A 19,682-nucleotide genomic window follows, 5' to 3' on the forward strand; every position below is an offset into this window, starting at 1 on the left:
TTAAGCATGTCTTAAACCATTTTGCGCTTGACATGCTGCGATAGTTGTCAGAGAGCGCATGAGAAGGGATGGCATTTTCTCCACTTGTGTTTGTTTATTAATTTGGAATGCCAGAGGAAGATGTTATCCGAACATATTGTTGACCAAGTCACGTTATTTTTAATTTGCTGCGCCCGTGTTGTTATAGTAGATTAGCCACACCTGACTATCATCTCTCTTGGTAGATTGTGTTGGTCATAATAGAAATGAGCTGCTGCGTCTGTGTTACTTAATGTGCGCATTGTCAGTAGATCTAGCCTCAGAACTTTCCACTCCCATCAGTGCTTTTATGAGTTTGCAGTCTCACTTTAATTTGCCATTTAATAATCTGGCCATAAGAAGGTAATACAGGGTTCAAAATTAATAACCAAAGCAAAACCTTCATAATTGTAATTAAGGCTGCCCACTAAAAAATCGACTAAACTTTAGTTGACTAGAAGAGGCTTAGTTGACTAAGGTTTTATTAGTTGGTTAGTCGGAAGAAAAAAAAAACTCCACAGGAAGTGGCGCAATCACGCAGTCCGTGAGAGACCAATCGTTAACGGTGGGTCCTTGTGGTACTTACAGTTTGTCAGGCAGGAAATCCAAACATTCGCCTTTCATCCAGCGACTTCAAATATGGCTTATCATTTGAAAACATGTAAGTAGCAACTTTACATGGCCGTTCTCTCTAACGTTAACCTAGATAAAAGTGCGCTATTATTAGGTGCATATCCAAGTGTTTTAGCAGAACGTGGAAGCTGAAGTGTAGTGCACTTACTGCATGACATAGAGGCGCCAGCACAATCACTTGCATTTTTTTAACTTAAAATACTCCGTCATTTTTTGTCATACAGAAAAGAGTAAGACGTCATTCCAAACTGGGTCAGCCGACACTGACTCAGAAAACACTATTAATAAACAATTAAGTCTCATCGCTATTTTTTTTCAACACATTCATAATCTTTACTTTTGCCAGTGCGTGAGGGATATATTCCGCCCCCAAGTATTTAAGTAATTAAATTGATATAAACGTGTGATTATTCGACTAAAGGCTAAAATGAACGACTACTACTCGACTAGAAAAATCTTTAGTCGGTGGCAGCCCTAATAGTATTATATATCAACATTAACTCATGCAATTATTTTAAAATCCTTAACGCATTAAAAAAAAAATTCACGCAAATAAATTACTGAAGCACATGAAATTGCATCATTAACATACTTTACATCATGCAGATAGATGCTCTTAGAAGTTGGGAGTTTATCACACTGATGATAATGGCGCAAGTAACTTGGTGAGGGGAATTTCTATTCTAACCCTCAAACCCGATTTCCTTTCCCTGTTTGCGATCAGATCAATTTAAGCTGCTAAACTCAGTCCAAAAAGTTTTCAGTCCAATAATTCAGTTAGCGAATTCCTTCAAACAGTGCTATAACGTAAAGAAAACCAGGCTGATTATGTCAGAGAAGTCAGAGAGAATAGAAACTCATGTTGTGTTTTCAGAGAATTATTAATTCCAGTGTGTGTTTTGCTTTAAAACACGAGCTCTGTCATTTTCTTTCATTGTTTCTGAAGAGTGTGTGCCTTCAAACATCGCTCTGTGTGAAATAAAGACGGAAAGGAATGTCAATGCATCCTACCACTGTATGGCCAGATGGAACGCAAACTATGTTTCTCAGCTGGTTAAAGCAAACCAGTGTCTCGCTAGTAAAGTTTTGATGGATGAGGATTGCAATCAAGATAAAGACGATTGCGGTGACGTACAGGAGTCGTACAGTAAGCATGCGTGAGTCTGTTATATTGATGAGCAAACAAACCATGTATGTGCGCTCTTGACGCACTGATCGCATTGTATTTATGCACAGACACATTTCACTAAATTTGTTTAAGCATCTCCATGTGGTCCTGTTCGGTATTGCAACTTGACTTGTCTAAAATGTAAACAAGCTCTTTGCTTTTGCAAATCATACCCTATCATACACCCGCCACAATGCTATGCAATGTTTTTTGCAAGTTTCAGCCTGACGCAGTTATCTTTTTCACGTCCTGCGCCACATTGTTAAAATAGCAATTCTGTCAGGACCACTATTGTCAAATACGACTGAATGTATAAACCAACATGAATGTGTGCAGATATCATTAATTCAAGATTTTAAAATACAACATAATTTGAGAATTTATTCTGATTCGAGGGGAATCCGAATGCCAAATCCTGACTGCCGAGAGGAGGAGCTGGGGATGGAGGAGGGTAATTAGCTCCTGAGAAACGCGACAGCTGTTGATAATACTGAAGGAGCATGTATACAGTGATAGGCGTCGTATTCCTATAGGTAGACATGGATCAGCTGAGAGTCAGCTGATAAGAGCTTGACTATTGTGACCTGCCAGAACTAACACTATGCTTGATATGCATTTGCACATATTTGTGCGCCCATAGGCATGCTGGTCTGAAAACGAGGTGTTTGCACGCGCATTGTTGGTGCGTTGCTATTTTGAGGCAACTGAAATAGACCAGGTTTAGAGAAACCCGGTCTAAAGTCAATGGCGCAGTATTTATTATTTTTTTTTGTTATTTAAAGGGCGCATTAGTAATATCCGCCTATTCGTGGGTGCACAACTCGCGTACACTCTGCTTATTACACACGCAGAGTGTAACACAAACATGCCAAATATTAAAAATAAAAGGATTACAATGTAAAAGATTATTATTGTGTACATGAAGATATGGTGGAATCCGGCTTGTCCCGTAGATGGTCTGCTTGCGTGCTTTAACCTCGCGCATGAGCAGATCCGTTTGCGCTCTGGAGAAGCGTGCAGTCTTTCACCTATTCGCCATTGAATTAAATTGGAAGAACCCTTTTAGACCATGCGCCGGGTGCGCCAACAATTTTTCCCGTCGTTAAACTAGCAAAAGTGGATTCGGACACGTGGCGAGTGCACTTGCGCGGTGCGCTTTAGACCATGTGCTTAGATCCTTAAAATAGGGCCCCCCTAATATCATTAGGCTATTTGGTGTCTCCATGTGTCCTTATTTGGAAAGACCCCAAAATGTACCTAGAAAAAAGCTTGCAGAAAATAGTTTTGTGAGAATCGCCATTCAATCTGATGGTTTACTTTGCTGGATATAGAAAAATGAATGTGATAAACAAGTTAAATGGTGCATGCTTAATTTCACGATAAGTGTGTAATTATTGACAGCCTAAATATATACACACACATATATATATATATATATATATATACACACACACACATACATACATACACGTATATCATGGTGTCAGACAGGATGTGATTACATGATACTTATTACAGTTAGTGGGGGGGGGGGGATATGTAAAACATAAAATCTTTCCATGAAAATGACAGGTACTAATGAAATCAACCTAGAATCCTGACTGAAATGATAGCAAACATGAACACTCTTTGAAACTGTGTAAATACCTATTGCCATCATACTGTATTTACACACAAGGAAATTAATACACTCAGTATACTGACTGTAAACAGGAAACCATTCTTTCTTTTTCTTTCTTTCTTTCTGGCATTTTCTTTCTTTCTTTCTAAAACAATGTAGTAATTCCAATAAAGCAGCAAAGTCTGCCAAATCTCCAGTGTCAAAATATAAGGCCTTTAGAAACCTTACGTTGTCAGATTAATAACTATGTTGCAATTGCAACGTGCTAGGACAGCCAACCATTTCACAAGATTTACAGAGAAACTGGCAAAATCTCATTAATGTTTTCCACCTTATCAATGAAAATAAGGATGTGACTTAATTGGATGTGTAAATTAAAAAAATCTGAACAATTCTTTTGATGAGGGGTCACGCAGTATTCATTCAAGAGCTAAAAGTCGCTAAAATCTAAAAATATTACCTTCCACAAAAGGGTTGCTTATATTACACAACACATTGTTGCACATTTAGTATTTTTCCCTAGATGCTTATGAAAAATAATGCTATAGAATTTTAAGTACCAACATAAACAGCTGCATGAATGGTGTTAAAACTAACAATTATTTCGCAATCAATTAATTTGTCAAGTATTTTTTTTATTTAAACAGATTAGCAAACATGTGTATATTCCAACTGGGTTTTGCACTTGCTATAAGAAAAAAAATGATCTGCTTTTGCTACAAAAATTATGGACTAAAATATTTTTGGTATAATTGTGTCAGACTGGCTAAACAATTCACTTTCACCTCTGCCAAATTACCTTGGCAACAACTGCCTGGAAACGAGTGGGTCAGTGACATGGCACTAATTTTTTGTCAAAATCTATTAATTTATCCGAAATACGTTAGAAATATGATTCAAACATACAATGACTTGAATGGAATCACTTAAAGCCATCTTGATGATGAACAAGTTTTTCATTTCACAATAGAAATCAATTTTGATATATTTTTGGGGGCATGAACAATCATCTTGATGTCATAATGAATAAAAATTTCATAAAAAATTATGAAATAATTAATTTGGCATAGTATTTTATTATTAATTTATAGAAAAAAAGGGAAGCAGTTTTATCAAAATATTATAAATATGTATTAAAAGAATGTAAGTCCACCAAGTTAGTGTGACCAACAATGTCATGAGGTGCAGTTAACATGCAGGAAAACAAACAAACATAATGATTCATAATGTCAAGGTCAATAAGTTTAAATCATTTTTCCATCTCTTTATATTGGATACTCTTGGAAAGTTTATCATGTGTTAAGCTTTAACACATTAAACCACTTAAACTGCAGTAAAATTGTAAAATACCACACCTGCTGCTGTCCACATAAGTAACGGCTTTGCTTTTCATATTTTCTATTGTTAAGATACTATTCACACATTGGCATCAAAATACCAGTAAACTCTTTTTGACCTTAAAAAACCGCAGGTTTTTTTCCATTTTGTCCAAACTTAATTAATGCAAACTCATTTTACATCAGCGTGCCCTCACTTTTTACATGCCCATAATTTTACAGCTTTGTTCATATAAGCATCAAAACGGTCATTTTAGAACTTATTAGAGCTACAAAAATCGTTCAAAGATTGCGATTTCGATTCAAACACCTACACGATCTCATTCCTAAATGACAACAATTTGGCTATTAAAAACGTAGCGTTTGTGCTGCCACTGAGCCAGAGAAAGCAGTTAGGCTAGGAATGAAACAGCTTCACAAACAGTCTTTTCAATCACACAGTATCATTATTTCCGTGTTACAAATATTCAAATGTTCACAGAAGTACTGGAATAAAAGTTTATAGTTCGGATATAAACACTGATGTCTATGGTAGCGATCAAAATACAGTAAATCACCTTTTGAAAGTAACATGAAGCTTCAAATAAAGATAGTGTCGATTACATCGTTACGCCAGTAGGTGGCAACAAGTGACTTAAAAAATGTATTTGTCATTGAATCATTCATTCAAGAGATTCATTCAGACACACTGAATCATCCAGTAATAAAACAAGTGAAGTATTTATGAGTGAGTCATTAAATCATTCATTCAAACTGATTTTTTGAATAAGTCATTCAAATTAATTAAACATTTTAAATGGACTGCAGCAACCTCTAGTAAATTACATTACTTTGTATAGTTGTCAGTTCAGAATCGAAAACTAAAAAAAAAACGTGATTCTCGTTTTATCCAGAACCGTGCATCTCTAAAACTAATACAATTTTACAACTGCAATGTTACAGCTTCTCATTTACCAGTATTTCGCAACAGGTCCTGATCTCTAAATGGTCAAATGTATTTCCGTAAAAGTATGCGTGAAAGTGTCTTGCTACTGTACATACACCTAAAGTGAAGGAAAAAATACAATCGTTAAAATGAATTCTACAAAATAAGTAAATGCCATCCTCAAAAGAGTTGCTTGTATAACATCCACATACTGGTACACAGTACACACTATGTACCTTTTCTACTAAACTACTAAATAATATGATTCTATAGAATTACAATCACTAATATCAGCAACAATATTGACTGTGATTAAAGGTAAGGCAGCAACTATTTTTGGTGATGAATTTTTTGATTAATCTGAAAAAAAAATGTAAATGTTTTATTTTCAGTAGGCCTATTATACTTAAAGCGCATGCTATTCCACATGATAGCCCATTAACACACACACACACACACACACACACACACGCACGCGCACACACACACACACACACACACACACACACACACACACACACACACACACACACACACACACACACACACACACACACACACACACAATATGTAATGCAAAACAACCTGTCCCAAAAGTATAAAAGTATATGTGTGTTTCTGTTTATATATAAATATATATATATATATATACACACACACATATATATTATACACACACACACATATACATATATATATATATATATATATATAATATATACACACACACACTCATTTATATATATATATATGTATATATATAAACACATACAGTATGTATATATATATAAACAGAAACACACACACATATACTTTTAGAACAAAACGCAAATTCTTACATTATAAGAACAGTAAAAGTATAAACCGTACAACTGCATTGAACAATACCAGCACTCACAGTATTTGACACAGAAACCTAGCCACGTACACTACATGACCTTCTTTAAAAGGTTTATTGTGGACTGCTCGCGTACTTGTGCGGTGCACTTCTTCTGCTGTATCTTGTTCTGTGTGACATCAGCTACTATTGATTATTATCAATTAATTGTTGCAACTCTAATCAAAAGATAATTACGCTACAAAATGTTTCATAGTAGGCAACATAAGCAATTCTTTGTTCTCTGCTTTTTGTAGAATGCAGATTGTGTTCGGCTGGCTAGAAAACAATACAGAAACACTTCCAACACTCGTCCCTCTGTCCAATTGCCATATTACAACTGTATAACTACATGACCGTAAATTGTACATATAAAAAAAATCTTTTTTTTGTACTGTATAACGTAAAAAAATAGGTTGGTTAAAAAAATAAATATTGCTATAATATTATTATATCAGCACTAAAAGTACTACAGAGTGATTCATAGAATACAAATATGATTCCATATTCTCTGTTTGTGCTAATCAGTGAGGAAATTGTAGATTAAAAAATTTCAAAAATGTTACTGGCCAGAAAACAATTCACACACTTGCTCCTCTGCCAAATTGCCTTGGCAACAATAACTGTCCTGGCAACAGGTATGCACACCTATGCAGAGAGTTTTCAAGGCCATTCTTACTTCAAAACGTTTGAAATGTTTCCTCAGCTCTGCAGCTGTCCTCTTTAAGCTGGCCCAGTTCATACATACCCATAAAAACGTCAAGTGCTCTTTCCAAAATGGCCACATAATACGGAGAAGGATAAACAACACCTGGATAGAGACACTGCAATAACGTAAAGCTTGTTCCCTCCCCTCTGAACCAGACACAAGTCACAGACAAATGTCCTCAAACTATAGCAACACACACAACACAAACTGATCCTGTTTTAAGACCAGGGTCTCAGGGGAAAGAATACGCCTTTAAAATATTTACATAAAGATACACAAATCATGACCTTTAAAGAGTCTACATATTGTAGTTCCTTTTGGCAGCAGGAATCTTCCACCATTTAAATATATATAAGCAACATTTTTTTTTGTTTTATATTTCTGGACTTAAATACCTCGCTAACACTCTCTCTGTGTGTGGCCTGGTAAACCCTACATTATGGAGACAAAATATGTCCCCACAAAGATGGCAATATCCGACATGTTTTTGCAGAAAGTGTTCTGTGACGGGGGTTAGTATACGGGGATAAAATATACAGTTTGTACAGTATACGAATCATTATGTCTATGAAAAGTCCCCATAAAACATGAAAACACAACGTGTGTGTCTGAGTGTGTGTGCATTCGATGACAGTTCTCAGAAACATGATACATTATATATTTGTCCCACCAGATCCCCGACTGTTTTTTGCAGCACACCACTGATCGTCTTCAAAAACTAGTCTTGCCATTAACAATACAAACTTGTTAACAATGTGGAGTGGTAATGTGTGAAACAGCCTTTACCCGATTCCGCATTTGCGCCGCCGTTTCTGTTAACCCATGTGTCGCTATTACTTCTCCTATTGGAACAGTGAACACGTTTGGAGCTGCCCTTTTCTCCAAAATGGAGGACATTCTATCTCTGAGTGCTCTGTGCTCCAAAGCAGCTCCCTCCCTTGCGTTCGTCAGGCCCGCTTTATACAGCCCAGTTGTAAACAAATAAGAAGTAAACTTGGCCAAACTCTGAGAGAGAACTCTTTGACTACCTCTGTTTTATTTTTTCATCTGCCTTTTACAAACCATTTCCAGATATTTTCCTTTAGAAATGGCAGTGATCTCACTAAGACTTGTAGAAAACCATATGAGTGCCGGGGTTAGCTGAGGACACGAAAGCACCTTGGCAAACATACAACTTCCCTATTAGAATCCAAGATACATTTTTCACATCAGTGAAATGCCTGTGTACTCGTTTATGCATTTAAAGAGACACGCTGAAAAGATCCTCGCGATGTGCGCGTTTTGTATTATGCCTACATACTAAAATATAAGAGAAAAAAGAACAAGAAGGCTTTTATTTGCATGTACCAAAAACAAACTCCCTGACCCTTGTATATGTTTTACCTTGGGAAAGCAAAAGTGTTTGCGTTGTCGTGACAATGTCATATTGAAAATACATTCTTGCTTATTTCACAAGTGTAACTTCACATCGAACTTTAGGCAGAAAAACATTCACCAAGTCAATGCTGCAACACATGACTGACAATTATGTATGCAAAAGGGCGGGAAAGAGTTGTTGGCACACTCGCTGTGGAAAATCCCCATTGTACCAAAGCAACTCTTCTTTCTGAGGTAAATGTTACTAGTCTGCCAGGTGAGGTCTAAACCTTGCTGCCTAAAACTGGTTTTCCTGATGTGGGTGTGTGAATAAGATAGCGCGAGTAAGTGACGCTGCCTCATTCAGGTCATCTGAGGTGAACCCTGTACAGTACAAACTACAATGTGTTACAAGTAGGAAAAATGCATCACTGGGAATAATTCAAGGTGGAAAGCACAAGGACGTCTCCGTCAATAGTGAACACTGAGGCAGCTGCTGTTCAAGGAAACACAATTACACTTTTAGAGGGGCACATGTACAAAAGACAAAGGGGTTTCAACTTTGACCTGGATTTAGCATACAGTCGAGGCCTATATTAAGAATTCCCTTTTAACCACGCAAGCTGTTGCGTACAGCATTCCCGCTCACAACTGTGGATGGAAACGTGGTCCCAAAACTTAACAGGAATCTAGTCTCTGTGCGATCTGGTGAGTCCAATCAGCCCTATCTCCACATTCTTAAAAATAGCGTGAACATTAGGAAATCACTCATCAAGACGAACCTCATATGCAGGGGGAAAAAAGAATAGAATTTATTCTTCTAAGATAAAGCCTAGAGGGGTAAGCGAATGTTCAGCTCAATTAGGAAAAGTGGATAGCTCACTAATTCTGATAGATCTCTCAGATTAAATTGTCAAGTAATTACATTGCAAGCATTCACTAAAAGCAAAAACTGAAAAGAAATAAAAAACAGAACTTCACAGCCCAATTACAACCCAATTCTAGATGTTTTCTCGAGGGCTAATGCAGCCATCTAAGTTTCATAGCTTCAACAAACACAAAGATTTCACAAACTGTTCTGCGATCAGTGTGAAAAGTAAAAAGTGTAAAAATGTATCTTTTTGCATTTTCTGTCTTCGTGGGATATTTGCGTCGTCTTTAAGCCATTCTTACATATGCAAACTTACATATTGATGAATTTTACATATGTATTTTTGCAAAAGAACTGGATAGAGGGGTCATATATTTTTATTGTTATAGACCCATGAAAGAAAGCAGGCAAAATCAAAGTGTGAACAAATTGCCACTGTCTTGTGTCTGACCATTGTTACCATGGTTTCCCCTCAGGCTATGTCACGAGTTCTGATGTCAAATTGTTCTTCTGCGTAAGAGAAATCTCATCATGCATTAAATTTTGTACAATAAGATACTATTTGAATGGATCTATTCTAAATAAGCCATATTTTCATCTCAATACGGAATTTTGTTAGTTCTTTCATGGTCTGAATTTTAGTTTTTATGCCTATTGTTTTGTCTTCAGTTACATGTTAATGGCATTTTGCTATATTTCATTGTTACCAGTAATTAGTTAAATTTATCTTAGAAAATCAAGAAAAAACAGCCCTGAAGTAAAAAGACTCCTCCTACTGGTTAGGGCCTGAACATCAGAATAAATAAAGAATTCTTGTTATGCATGTTTGCATAATTAAAACCTTAGCATAGTAATTATGTTAAAATAATACAGGATATCAATTCGGGAAGGAGTGTGGTTAACCATCCTATGGTCAAGGATTTCCTCAACCCATGTGACACAGACACAGGATACCAAGCAATAAAGCTGAATATAACATGATCATTATGATATGAAATATCATAATACTTGCCAGGCTGAAATTTAGCTGTTGCAACTATATCATGAAGAAAGCAAAGCCAAAAGGTCAAATGCCTATAATAGATTAAAAATAAATGACCCTCCCCTCTTATTACTATCACCTGACAATACACAAGAATGGGTATTAGGGAATTTGTGTAAGCTTAAAATTGTATGGATGTGTGCGTGTGTGTGTGTGCGTGTACGTGTACATGTTTTTCTATCCCGATGGGGACTTCAATCTGAATGCACACAGACTCGTGGGGACTTAAACTGAGGTCCCCATGAGGAAACAAGTTTATAAATCATACAGAATTATTTTTTGATGAAAATGCAAAAATGCAGAAAGTTTTCTGTGATGGGTTTAGGGGTAGGATTAGTGTAGCGGGACAGAATATACAGTTTGTACAGTATAAAAACCATTACGTATATGGAGTCCCCAAGATTGTGTGTGTGTGTGTGTGTGTGTGTGTGTGTGTGTGTGTGTGTGTGTGTGTGTGTGTGTGTGTGTGTGTGTGTGTGTGTGTGTGTGTGTGTGTGTGTGTGTGTGTGTGTGTGTGTGTGTGTGTGTGTGCGTCGTCAGTTCTGCATCTGGGGGTTAACAAGGACATGTGTGTTTGGCTCAGTTTTATTCTCTCATTCTCCTGTCCTGACTCTCACAAGATTCCTTAAAGAGGAATTATCTGACCTTGACATTTAATAACATTAGTGAAGGTCACTGTCCAAACTGGTCAGATGGTTAGGATATCTCTATAATCTGATTTAGTAACCTCTGGTCTAATGGTACAGCAAATAGTATAACAATAGCAGTAATCACTGTTGCTATCATGTAGCATTCTAAGTATAATTAGAACGGCCCTACCCACAGTGATCAATCACCTTATATCATTGAAATTTTGTACACCTGCAATTGTTTAATTGTGATTTTGCATAGTTTTAATGCGTCATTCTGTCAAATAATCAATTGCAAGCCAACTGACAAACTCTTAGTCTGGGCTGTGGCATGTGAGCATTATGTTTGAAGCACTAAGAGGGTTTGATGTTTCCAAAATAAACAGCACACAATGCCTTCTTTTGATCTAAGAATCCCAATATTCATAAGATCATGATTTATTTGTTGTCTTTTGGTCAAATTTATCATTTCAATCTCCCCAAAAATAGACAAAAGACTTTTTAAAACTTTAGTGAATATTAAGAATGGGATTATATTAGTTGCCACTAACTCTAAGTCTACAAGTATTAATACTGCATCTATGACAATGACACACAAATAATTAAATCAATAATCACACACACAAATTAAACCACTTTGCTGTATCATTAAACATCCACAAAAACTGATCAAAGGTCAAGGAGTATGAACTAAAGGTAAAAAAAAAAAATGTTTGAAAGCACAAATCATGATCACAACCTCTTACATTGCCACAATCATGATAAAACTCATTAAGTTTATCATTACATATAAGCAACAATTAATATGGCCCTCAGATCAATAACCGCACTAATAAACACATTCATATTTAGTGCAAACAAATAAGACAGGAAAGATAAAGCCAAATAAAAATACAGGCTTGATAATTCATGTTTGGGAAAGCAGTGCTCTTAGTTAATGTAGTTATATGATACAACTTATCAACAATTCCTTATTGTTCAAATAAGAAACATAAAGCCAGATAAGAATAATCAACTCTCACATGTACATAGTACATCCAGTAAGCCTACATACCACCTTAAAAGGCACAAACATCTTTACAGAAAAAAGTGTCACATATTTCCAAGCATCCCATAACTGAGCTAGAGCCTCATTACAGAAAAGTAATAAGACAAATCTCGTTTAGTATGGTGCATTAACACATGAAAATCAATTCCAGGAGGAGCATTGCTATATCTATAGTGCGACTGCTAGGACTTCCAGTGTATTTATTTGCAACACATTCAAGTAAAAATAAAAAGTTTATTTTCGTTTTTTGTATCGTAGGCTATACTAACGTAAAACATACATCTCAAGGTATTTTTCACGCATAGCAACTTAAAACTCGGTAAAGCTGACAGACAAACAACCTGCACGCAGACAAGGCCCTCCTCCCCATTCCCACCACTGCCCAAATCATCCATGAAGCATTGGGGAAAAAAAAAATACACACACGCGATTAAAAACGGATTTAAACTGAATTAAACAGGTGCACAATAAAGAACAACGTGTAGCCTATAAGCAGAGCAGTCCTGTACACGTGGGGGAAAAGCTTGATTCATAAACTAATAGCCTATATAACTTGTATTTTCACGAAATGAGCTGACTAAAATAAAAACCTAATTTGACATGATAGGCTACAGAAAGAGTTAATTTCCTATCTGCAAAGACACGAAGAATTTTACAAAACCGTGAAAAGGAGGCCGGTAAGCAGCTAAATGAAAAAAAAAGTAGGCTATAAAATGTAATTGTGAAAGAAATATTGTTTCTGACATAGGTTTGCATTTGCAATAATATTAGAAGCAAAAAAGAGAACGCTATAATATTTTATGATGATTTAGTTCGTTTGCCTTACGTTAATGCACGTCTATAGGCTACATCAACCTCTTCTGAATCTGATGCAAAGATAGAGATGAAAGTTTTCATCGTGAAACTGCCGACATTTAACATTGATTTAAGTAGGTTAAAGGAAAAAAATGTTATTGAGACATCCACAGGTTTAGGAGACTGACGACTGGCGAACAGTTGTAAGCTAGCAACAAATATAGAGCAGCACACAGGGTTAATAGAAGAGAGGCCATGATTTACACGTGCAAACCTCTTTTTTTTAAATAATACAATCTTACTCTATTCCATACACACCAGCACTTTACTTAAAAAAAATCCTTACCGTTGAATTAAGTAGGCTATTTCAATAGTTGTGTTTTTGTATCAATAAGTAAAGGGGTGCAGTCAAACTTCCAAGGCCGCATTGACCGTCTGAGAGACTGACTGGCCAGCAAATTCAAAAATACAAAATAAAAAAGCAAACAAACATACACATTGCTAACGTTTGTAATACAAATAAGATTATTGCATTGTGTTTACACCAGGGTTTTTCTTCTTTCATCTCAGATAAAACATCCCAATAATCAAAGTAGCCAACATCGGATAGAATCTTCCGACATAACTGACAACCTTTTCATGTCATTTGCTATAAATACACAGATTATATAAGCCAGACATTTTATAATACAGCGTCGGGAATCAGAGGGCATATGATAAATTAATGAAAAATGTGTCTGGTGTGTTTTTCCACTGCATGGTTCTCATACCCGCCGTCTCGTAGCCTACTACACACAGATAACAATACAATCAGCGCTGTGATCGGACGCTGCTCGAAGGCCCCGTAACCTCCAAAAATTGAAGAAGCGCTCCTCTCTGCTTTGCCATATTAAGTTTTTTTTTGTGTTAAAATGGCCGAGTGATTTAGTGTTTGCTTAGCCTACAAACGCGTGCGTTATAGGCAACAAGCTGGCACTTCACAACACAGAGTCAAAAAGAGGTCATTCAGTAAGTACAAGCATTAGACTACAGAACAGATGGGCATTTATCTAAATTTCGGTTTCTTGGTACGAGGACTAATATTTCGGTCACTTCGTTAGGCTGCGTATCCTAATTCAATGAAGACAAATAACGGACATTGTAGAGCGCCGGATACACTCCCTACAAAACTCCATAGGCTACTTTCGTATAGAATGTGTCCGACGTCAGCGTCTACACAAAACAACAATATTGGAAACAATTATGTTTGCCTCAGAGAGCCCGAAACCAGAGGCTAGCTCGCAAATCTACCGGGGTCAATAAAATATTAGCAATAGCTCGGAGAGGACTCCAGATAAGAAATGTTTGAATAATCATGTCTATCTCGTCTGTAGTGAAACAGCTCATTTAGTCTAGTAGCGATGTAATTCTTGACACTTAACTCGCGGTTAGAGCGGGTGTTATTCTATCAAATATTTTGGTCGTATGTAGGAAGTCCCTAGCGGCTCCGTTGAGTCGTATTGAGCTTTTCGTGTCATGGTTCAGTGTTACGTTTAACGCTTCGCAAAATATCACAACACATAGCCTACTTAAATAATACTACTTATTAAAACTACAGACAAAGTCTCGAGAGCCTGACAAGTGTTCAACTATAGAAAATGAGTGATCAAGCAAGGAATTAGCCTACATGGTTGAGACGTCACTTCATAATCTTTTTGTTTAATTCTAGACAAACATTAGATTTTTAGAGAGAACTCACATAATCCAAGGTGCCTATTCTTTCACAACTAAATGTTATTTCGCGAAGTTTTCTTCGCAGCTGGGTTATGTATAAAATAATGACGAACAAGTCTTGCCTTTGAGCTATTAGTTCATGCTTCATGCTTAAGTTTTTTTTCATCACATATCTAGGGAACGACTGCTATTACTCTTATAAATAGCCTAACATAAATAGTAGGTATAAGTTCCCTCCCTCCCCCTCCCTTCCCTCTCCCTATTTCTTACCTGCTGCTTTAAGGGTCTTTCTTCTCCAGTGGCTACAGCGCTTCACAGCTTTTCCCCAGGCAAGGACTGAGTTTATTAATATTGTCCCTTACTTTGTTTCATTTCTCACTTCCATCTTCTTTCATCTCATCAATAAACACACGCTGCAGCCTACCTTCGGAGAGGACATCACGCAGCTCGCTCGTGCCCTCCCATTTTTCACTATTCGTCGAAGATTTTGGGCAGCCACGCCTTTCTACTGGCGATTGGAACAGAATGGACTTTCTTGAAGCACGTAGGTTGTGATATAAATCGTTCAACATGACTTTACCCCAATCGGTGAGCCGCACGCCCTCCCTTCCGCGCAGCGAGGAACGCTGAAACTGCCTCCATTGTGGCTCTGAAAGTGAAACTATTCTGCCTTATCCAATTGTTGTGTTTGAACCAGCATGGACACCTCGCATCCTCAGTTTCTTTAATGATCGGTCACTGTATAAGTGCGCCGTTTTTCGTTGAGTATTTCGGTGCGTCCCTTTTTGAGGAGTTTCTGCTTGATTCTTGAGCATAAAGAAATGCATACGTTACCACGAAATCACTGTTATTTGGCGCGAATGAAACTCCCTGAAATCCATGTCCCATCCTCGATCAAAAGGCCAGTCATCCGAGAATCCCTCATGTTGATCATTTATAGATAGCCTACTTCAGATTGGTTAGGGACAGTGTCAATAAATTTCTCCAAATTACATCTGGTCCCACATTGGATGATGACGCTGCCCGTCAGTTTGAAGACCAACAAGCTAGATTGTTCACCCCGTGCCTTTTACTTTCTACGCATTTCTATTTTCTCATTTATTTATTTTTTAACGTCCCTAGCTGACCTCAAGGAAACGTAAGGAGAGTTGCTGACGGTATAGCGGGCCAATCAGATCGTGAAAACTGACACCGAACTTTTTTGTTCCCCAATACGTTCACAGAGTCGTTGTGACAGACACAAAATAATGCAATAATGGTTCACGAGTCCCCCCTCCAGCCGACACCCCCCAGTCTAGACAATGACAGGTGTGTGCGTGTGCGCGCGCGCGCGCGGTCGACTGTAGAGTCTAGACGAGGAATAATCAACCTTCAAGCCTAAGTGATTTTTTTTCATGCGCTATTATATATATATATATATATATATATATATATATATATATATATATATATAGCAGAATACAATCATTCGAACGACTGATCCTGTCTTATGATAGTGTTATGATAGGAGTGATCAGTAATTAACATGAATATTATGTCGGGATATTGGCAGCGATATAGGCGAATTATTTACGACGTCCCAGGTTTTGTGATGTTAAACGTCAAAAGAGGCATATTACAAACCGATACTTGTATATCTTCTGTATATTAATTTGATAAAAGCTGCTCGACCTTGGCTCACGCAAGTATTTCGTCACATGTAACAATCCCTCTCCTCCATATTATTCCGCTTAGTAGGAGGTTTCCGTTGCTTGAAAGCTTTTCTTGATATTGAGTTCCCTCTCTCGGTTATAAACACGAACAGCAACGTTTCGCCGAGAGGTTCACCGGGGGACACGCACACCGTCTGCCCTACATAAAATGCACCCATTGTAGGCCGAAGTGTCAGCTGAGGACGACTAGCAACCTAGAAACAGCAGTTTAGCCCCTCCTTCCCTTTGTCAGTCGTATTGTAAACGTTAGCACGAGGTCTTCTGAGGTAGTTTCTTGTCCAAAAATAGATCGTAAAATTGGCATCAACTGCAAAATAAATATTTCGACCGTACGAACACATGCAGTTTTCTGCTTTTTAAACAACCCTTTTCTAGACTCCTCACGATTCAAAGGCGATGTCCCGGGGAACTGTGCCCGATGACATCATTCAAGCCTTTTGTTTACAGTTGCTAGGGGTTACATGGTGACATTTCCAACCGTCCTGTTTGAGATACGCGGTCTAATTTCTCTATTAGCATAAAACGGACTAAAGACAAAAAGTTAGATTTTTGTTTTAAACTGAGGTAATGCATCGTATATCATTTATTAATGAGCGAACGCTAACTATTTGAGTTATAATGCTACTCGGAAGTACTCTTCGCAACTTACTTTTTGTATATATCGTTTTTAGTTGACTACATTAGCATAGACTTTGTGGGATGGCAGACTCTGTTCTATCAGAAAAACTGCTTATCACCGAGAGTGCGGAGAGCATTCGTGGCTCCTCATCAGTGTTCACGGACCCTTACGAACGCTCTGTTAACTATATGGAGACTCATAATATCCTTCAGATTTTTCAGGTGAGAAAGAACAAAGCTGCAGCTACTGATATATTTTCTTACGAAGAAAATGGTAGACAGTGATGAATGGCTTAGCACAAAATGGCGAAGCACAGAGCTCTAACAGAACTAACAAGTAAAACGGTTCGCTATGTTCAAATATTTAGTTATGTTAAAATATTGCATTATTTCAATTTAATTTAATGAAACTACATATTGCATTATAAGTTCTACAGCATCAGAAGAGCTCTGACTAACTACCAATGTCATTTTAGCAGCAGAAGGCACTTTTTGATGCTTGAGACTTCCAAGACAAACATAATTGTTTTGTGTTTTTCACTCACAGTCTCATTTGTGCTATTTCAGGACATCACAGAGAAAATGGTTTTTGATAGACCAGATGATCCACTTCAGTTCATGTTAGAACAGGTATTTTTTTTAAACTTTCATTCAGTTTATATGTTTATGAATGTATATTTGTTTCAGACAATATCCAGAATCGACTGATTTGAGTCTTTCTAGAATGATTTTTGATGACAGTATATTTAAGAAGGATATAGCCTAATCTACTGGAGATACTGTGTCTGGTGTGTGTGTGTGTGTGTGTGTGTGTGTGTCATATTTTGAGGAAAATGTTGTACCCAGAAATGACCAAAATCTCCAAAAACCTCCCTTTAGGGATGTCCTCATTTGTAAATCTGGAATAAAAATAAAATAAAGTTTTTTTTGAAAATGTAAAAATGCAGAACGGTTTGTTTTTGTGATGGGTTGGTTTAGTGTAAGTGTAAGGGGTAAGAAAATACAGTTTTTACAGTATAAAAACTATTACATCTATGGAATTTTCCCATTTAGATAGCTAAGATAGTTCTCTCTCTCTCTCTCTGTGTGTGTGTGTGTGTGTGTGTGTGTGTGTGTGTGTGTGTGTGTGTGTGTGTGTGTGTGTGTGTGTGTGTGTGTGTGTGTGTGTGTGGACAGTGATCCAGGCAATTTAACCTATTTAACTTGGCGTTGTAAACATGATTTAAATGTACCTTTTTCATTTTATGGATTATATTTAATAATAAAAAGTGCCATTTTTGAATAGCTGTGAACCATATGTCACAACTGACTTTACAAAAACTTTTGCAGGTGCAGATGAAGATCAAAATCCGTGATGAGTCAAGCAATACATTTGTCAAATCATAATGAATTCAAAAGCAAAGTAACAATGGCTTTGCAAGGAATTGAATCCATTTTTATACTTTTATTTATATATTTCTTTAAGTGAGGTGTGTTGGTTGCTGCAGGTCGTTCAGTGACTCTGCATTGTTGTTGTTTCCAAGCAACTGTCTTCCAAAATTATCAAGTTTGTGAGTGTCTTTAACCTAAATATCTCAAAAAAAATATTTAACTTAAGAGGAATTACTGACAGGCGTTCTCTGGATATCGGAGCCCCAGAATGGATTGATTTGCATGCTGGCATTATCACTAATAATTCTCAGATTGTTATTGTAATCTGAAAAAACTCCATTTTATAAGATAGAACAACTTCTAAGTTTTTACATTTTGCAAGTATTCTCCATGACATTGTAAGCCAGTCACAAGCTGGCTCTTGCTCTGTACTCAAATTTCCATGATGTATTTTAGCTGCATAAATGAAGGAAGTCTTTGTTTATAGTTGGCTCTTCTTACAGTGTATTTCTATAGTTATTTACATTTACTCTGGAGCAACATCTTGCGTTTCAAGACTGGTTTATTAAATGCGTTTCATTTTTAAATGAAAATAAATTTCAAAATAAGTTGACAGTTACATTGTCTATTTGCATTTATTGTGTATTTTTTAACAACAACTCTAATAGTATTTAATAAGTAAACAAGATTAGAATAAGATGTATTTTAATCATCACATGATGTTATAGGAATTTGTTAGTGAAGTAAAAACATTGCATAATTATTAGGTTTTATGTCGATGCTTTACCAGTTCTGAAAATGAATAATTTTTCAAAAGGGTAGCTAGCTTTACATTTTACATATATATACAGTGCTTAACATAAGTGAACACACCCATGCTAAAGTTTACTAAAAAGAGGAATAAAAAAATCATCTTTTGGAAATTGATCTTAATGCCTTAATTTAAAAAATGAGAAAAGATCCAACCTTTAAGGACACCAATTTTATTTGTGAATGAATAATGTATCGTAAATAAATAAATGTTCTTTAAAATACAGGGTGTGTAAGTCAGTACACAACCCTATGTTAAATTCCCATGGAGACAGGCAGATTTTTATTTTTAAAGTCCAGTTATTTCATGATCCAGGATACTATGCATCCTGATAAAATTCCCCTGGTCTTTGGAATTAAAAAAGCCCCACATCATCACACACACCCTTCACCATGGGGCATGGGGTACTTTCCATAAGATAATCTCTC

The 19,682-nt window shown here is 36.7% G+C and overlaps 2 protein-coding genes across 2 annotated transcripts in view; one reads left to right on the forward strand and one right to left on the reverse strand.

The window, feature by feature from the left end:
• zbtb20 (zinc finger and BTB domain containing 20) overlaps positions 1-16,015 on the reverse strand; it is a 53,701-nt gene extending 37,686 nt beyond the window's left edge. Inside the window, exon 1 of the mRNA XM_077206672.1 lies at positions 15,013-16,015. The gene's annotated coding sequence lies outside the window, so the exon portion shown is untranslated. The remainder of the gene's footprint in view (positions 1-15,012) is intronic.
• Positions 16,016-16,543: 528 nt separating this feature from the next.
• Positions 16,544-19,062, forward strand: tex55 (testis expressed 55). The gene is made up of 4 exons (XM_077206274.1): positions 16,544-17,018; positions 17,126-17,294; positions 17,640-17,702; positions 18,402-19,062. Exons 2-4 carry the CDS (start codon positions 17,154-17,156, stop codon positions 18,456-18,458), a joined length of 261 nt encoding a protein of 86 aa, XP_077062389.1. The 5' UTR covers positions 16,544-17,018; positions 17,126-17,153; the 3' UTR covers positions 18,459-19,062.
• Positions 19,063-19,682: the final 620 nt, after the last annotated feature.

The sequence above is a fragment of the Siphateles boraxobius genome, unplaced genomic scaffold (assembly GCF_051911475.1).
Source record: "Siphateles boraxobius isolate OS27281-9 unplaced genomic scaffold, OSU_SipBor_1 56, whole genome shotgun sequence".
In the NCBI taxonomy this organism is placed as follows: Eukaryota; Metazoa; Chordata; class Actinopteri; order Cypriniformes; family Leuciscidae; genus Siphateles; species Siphateles boraxobius.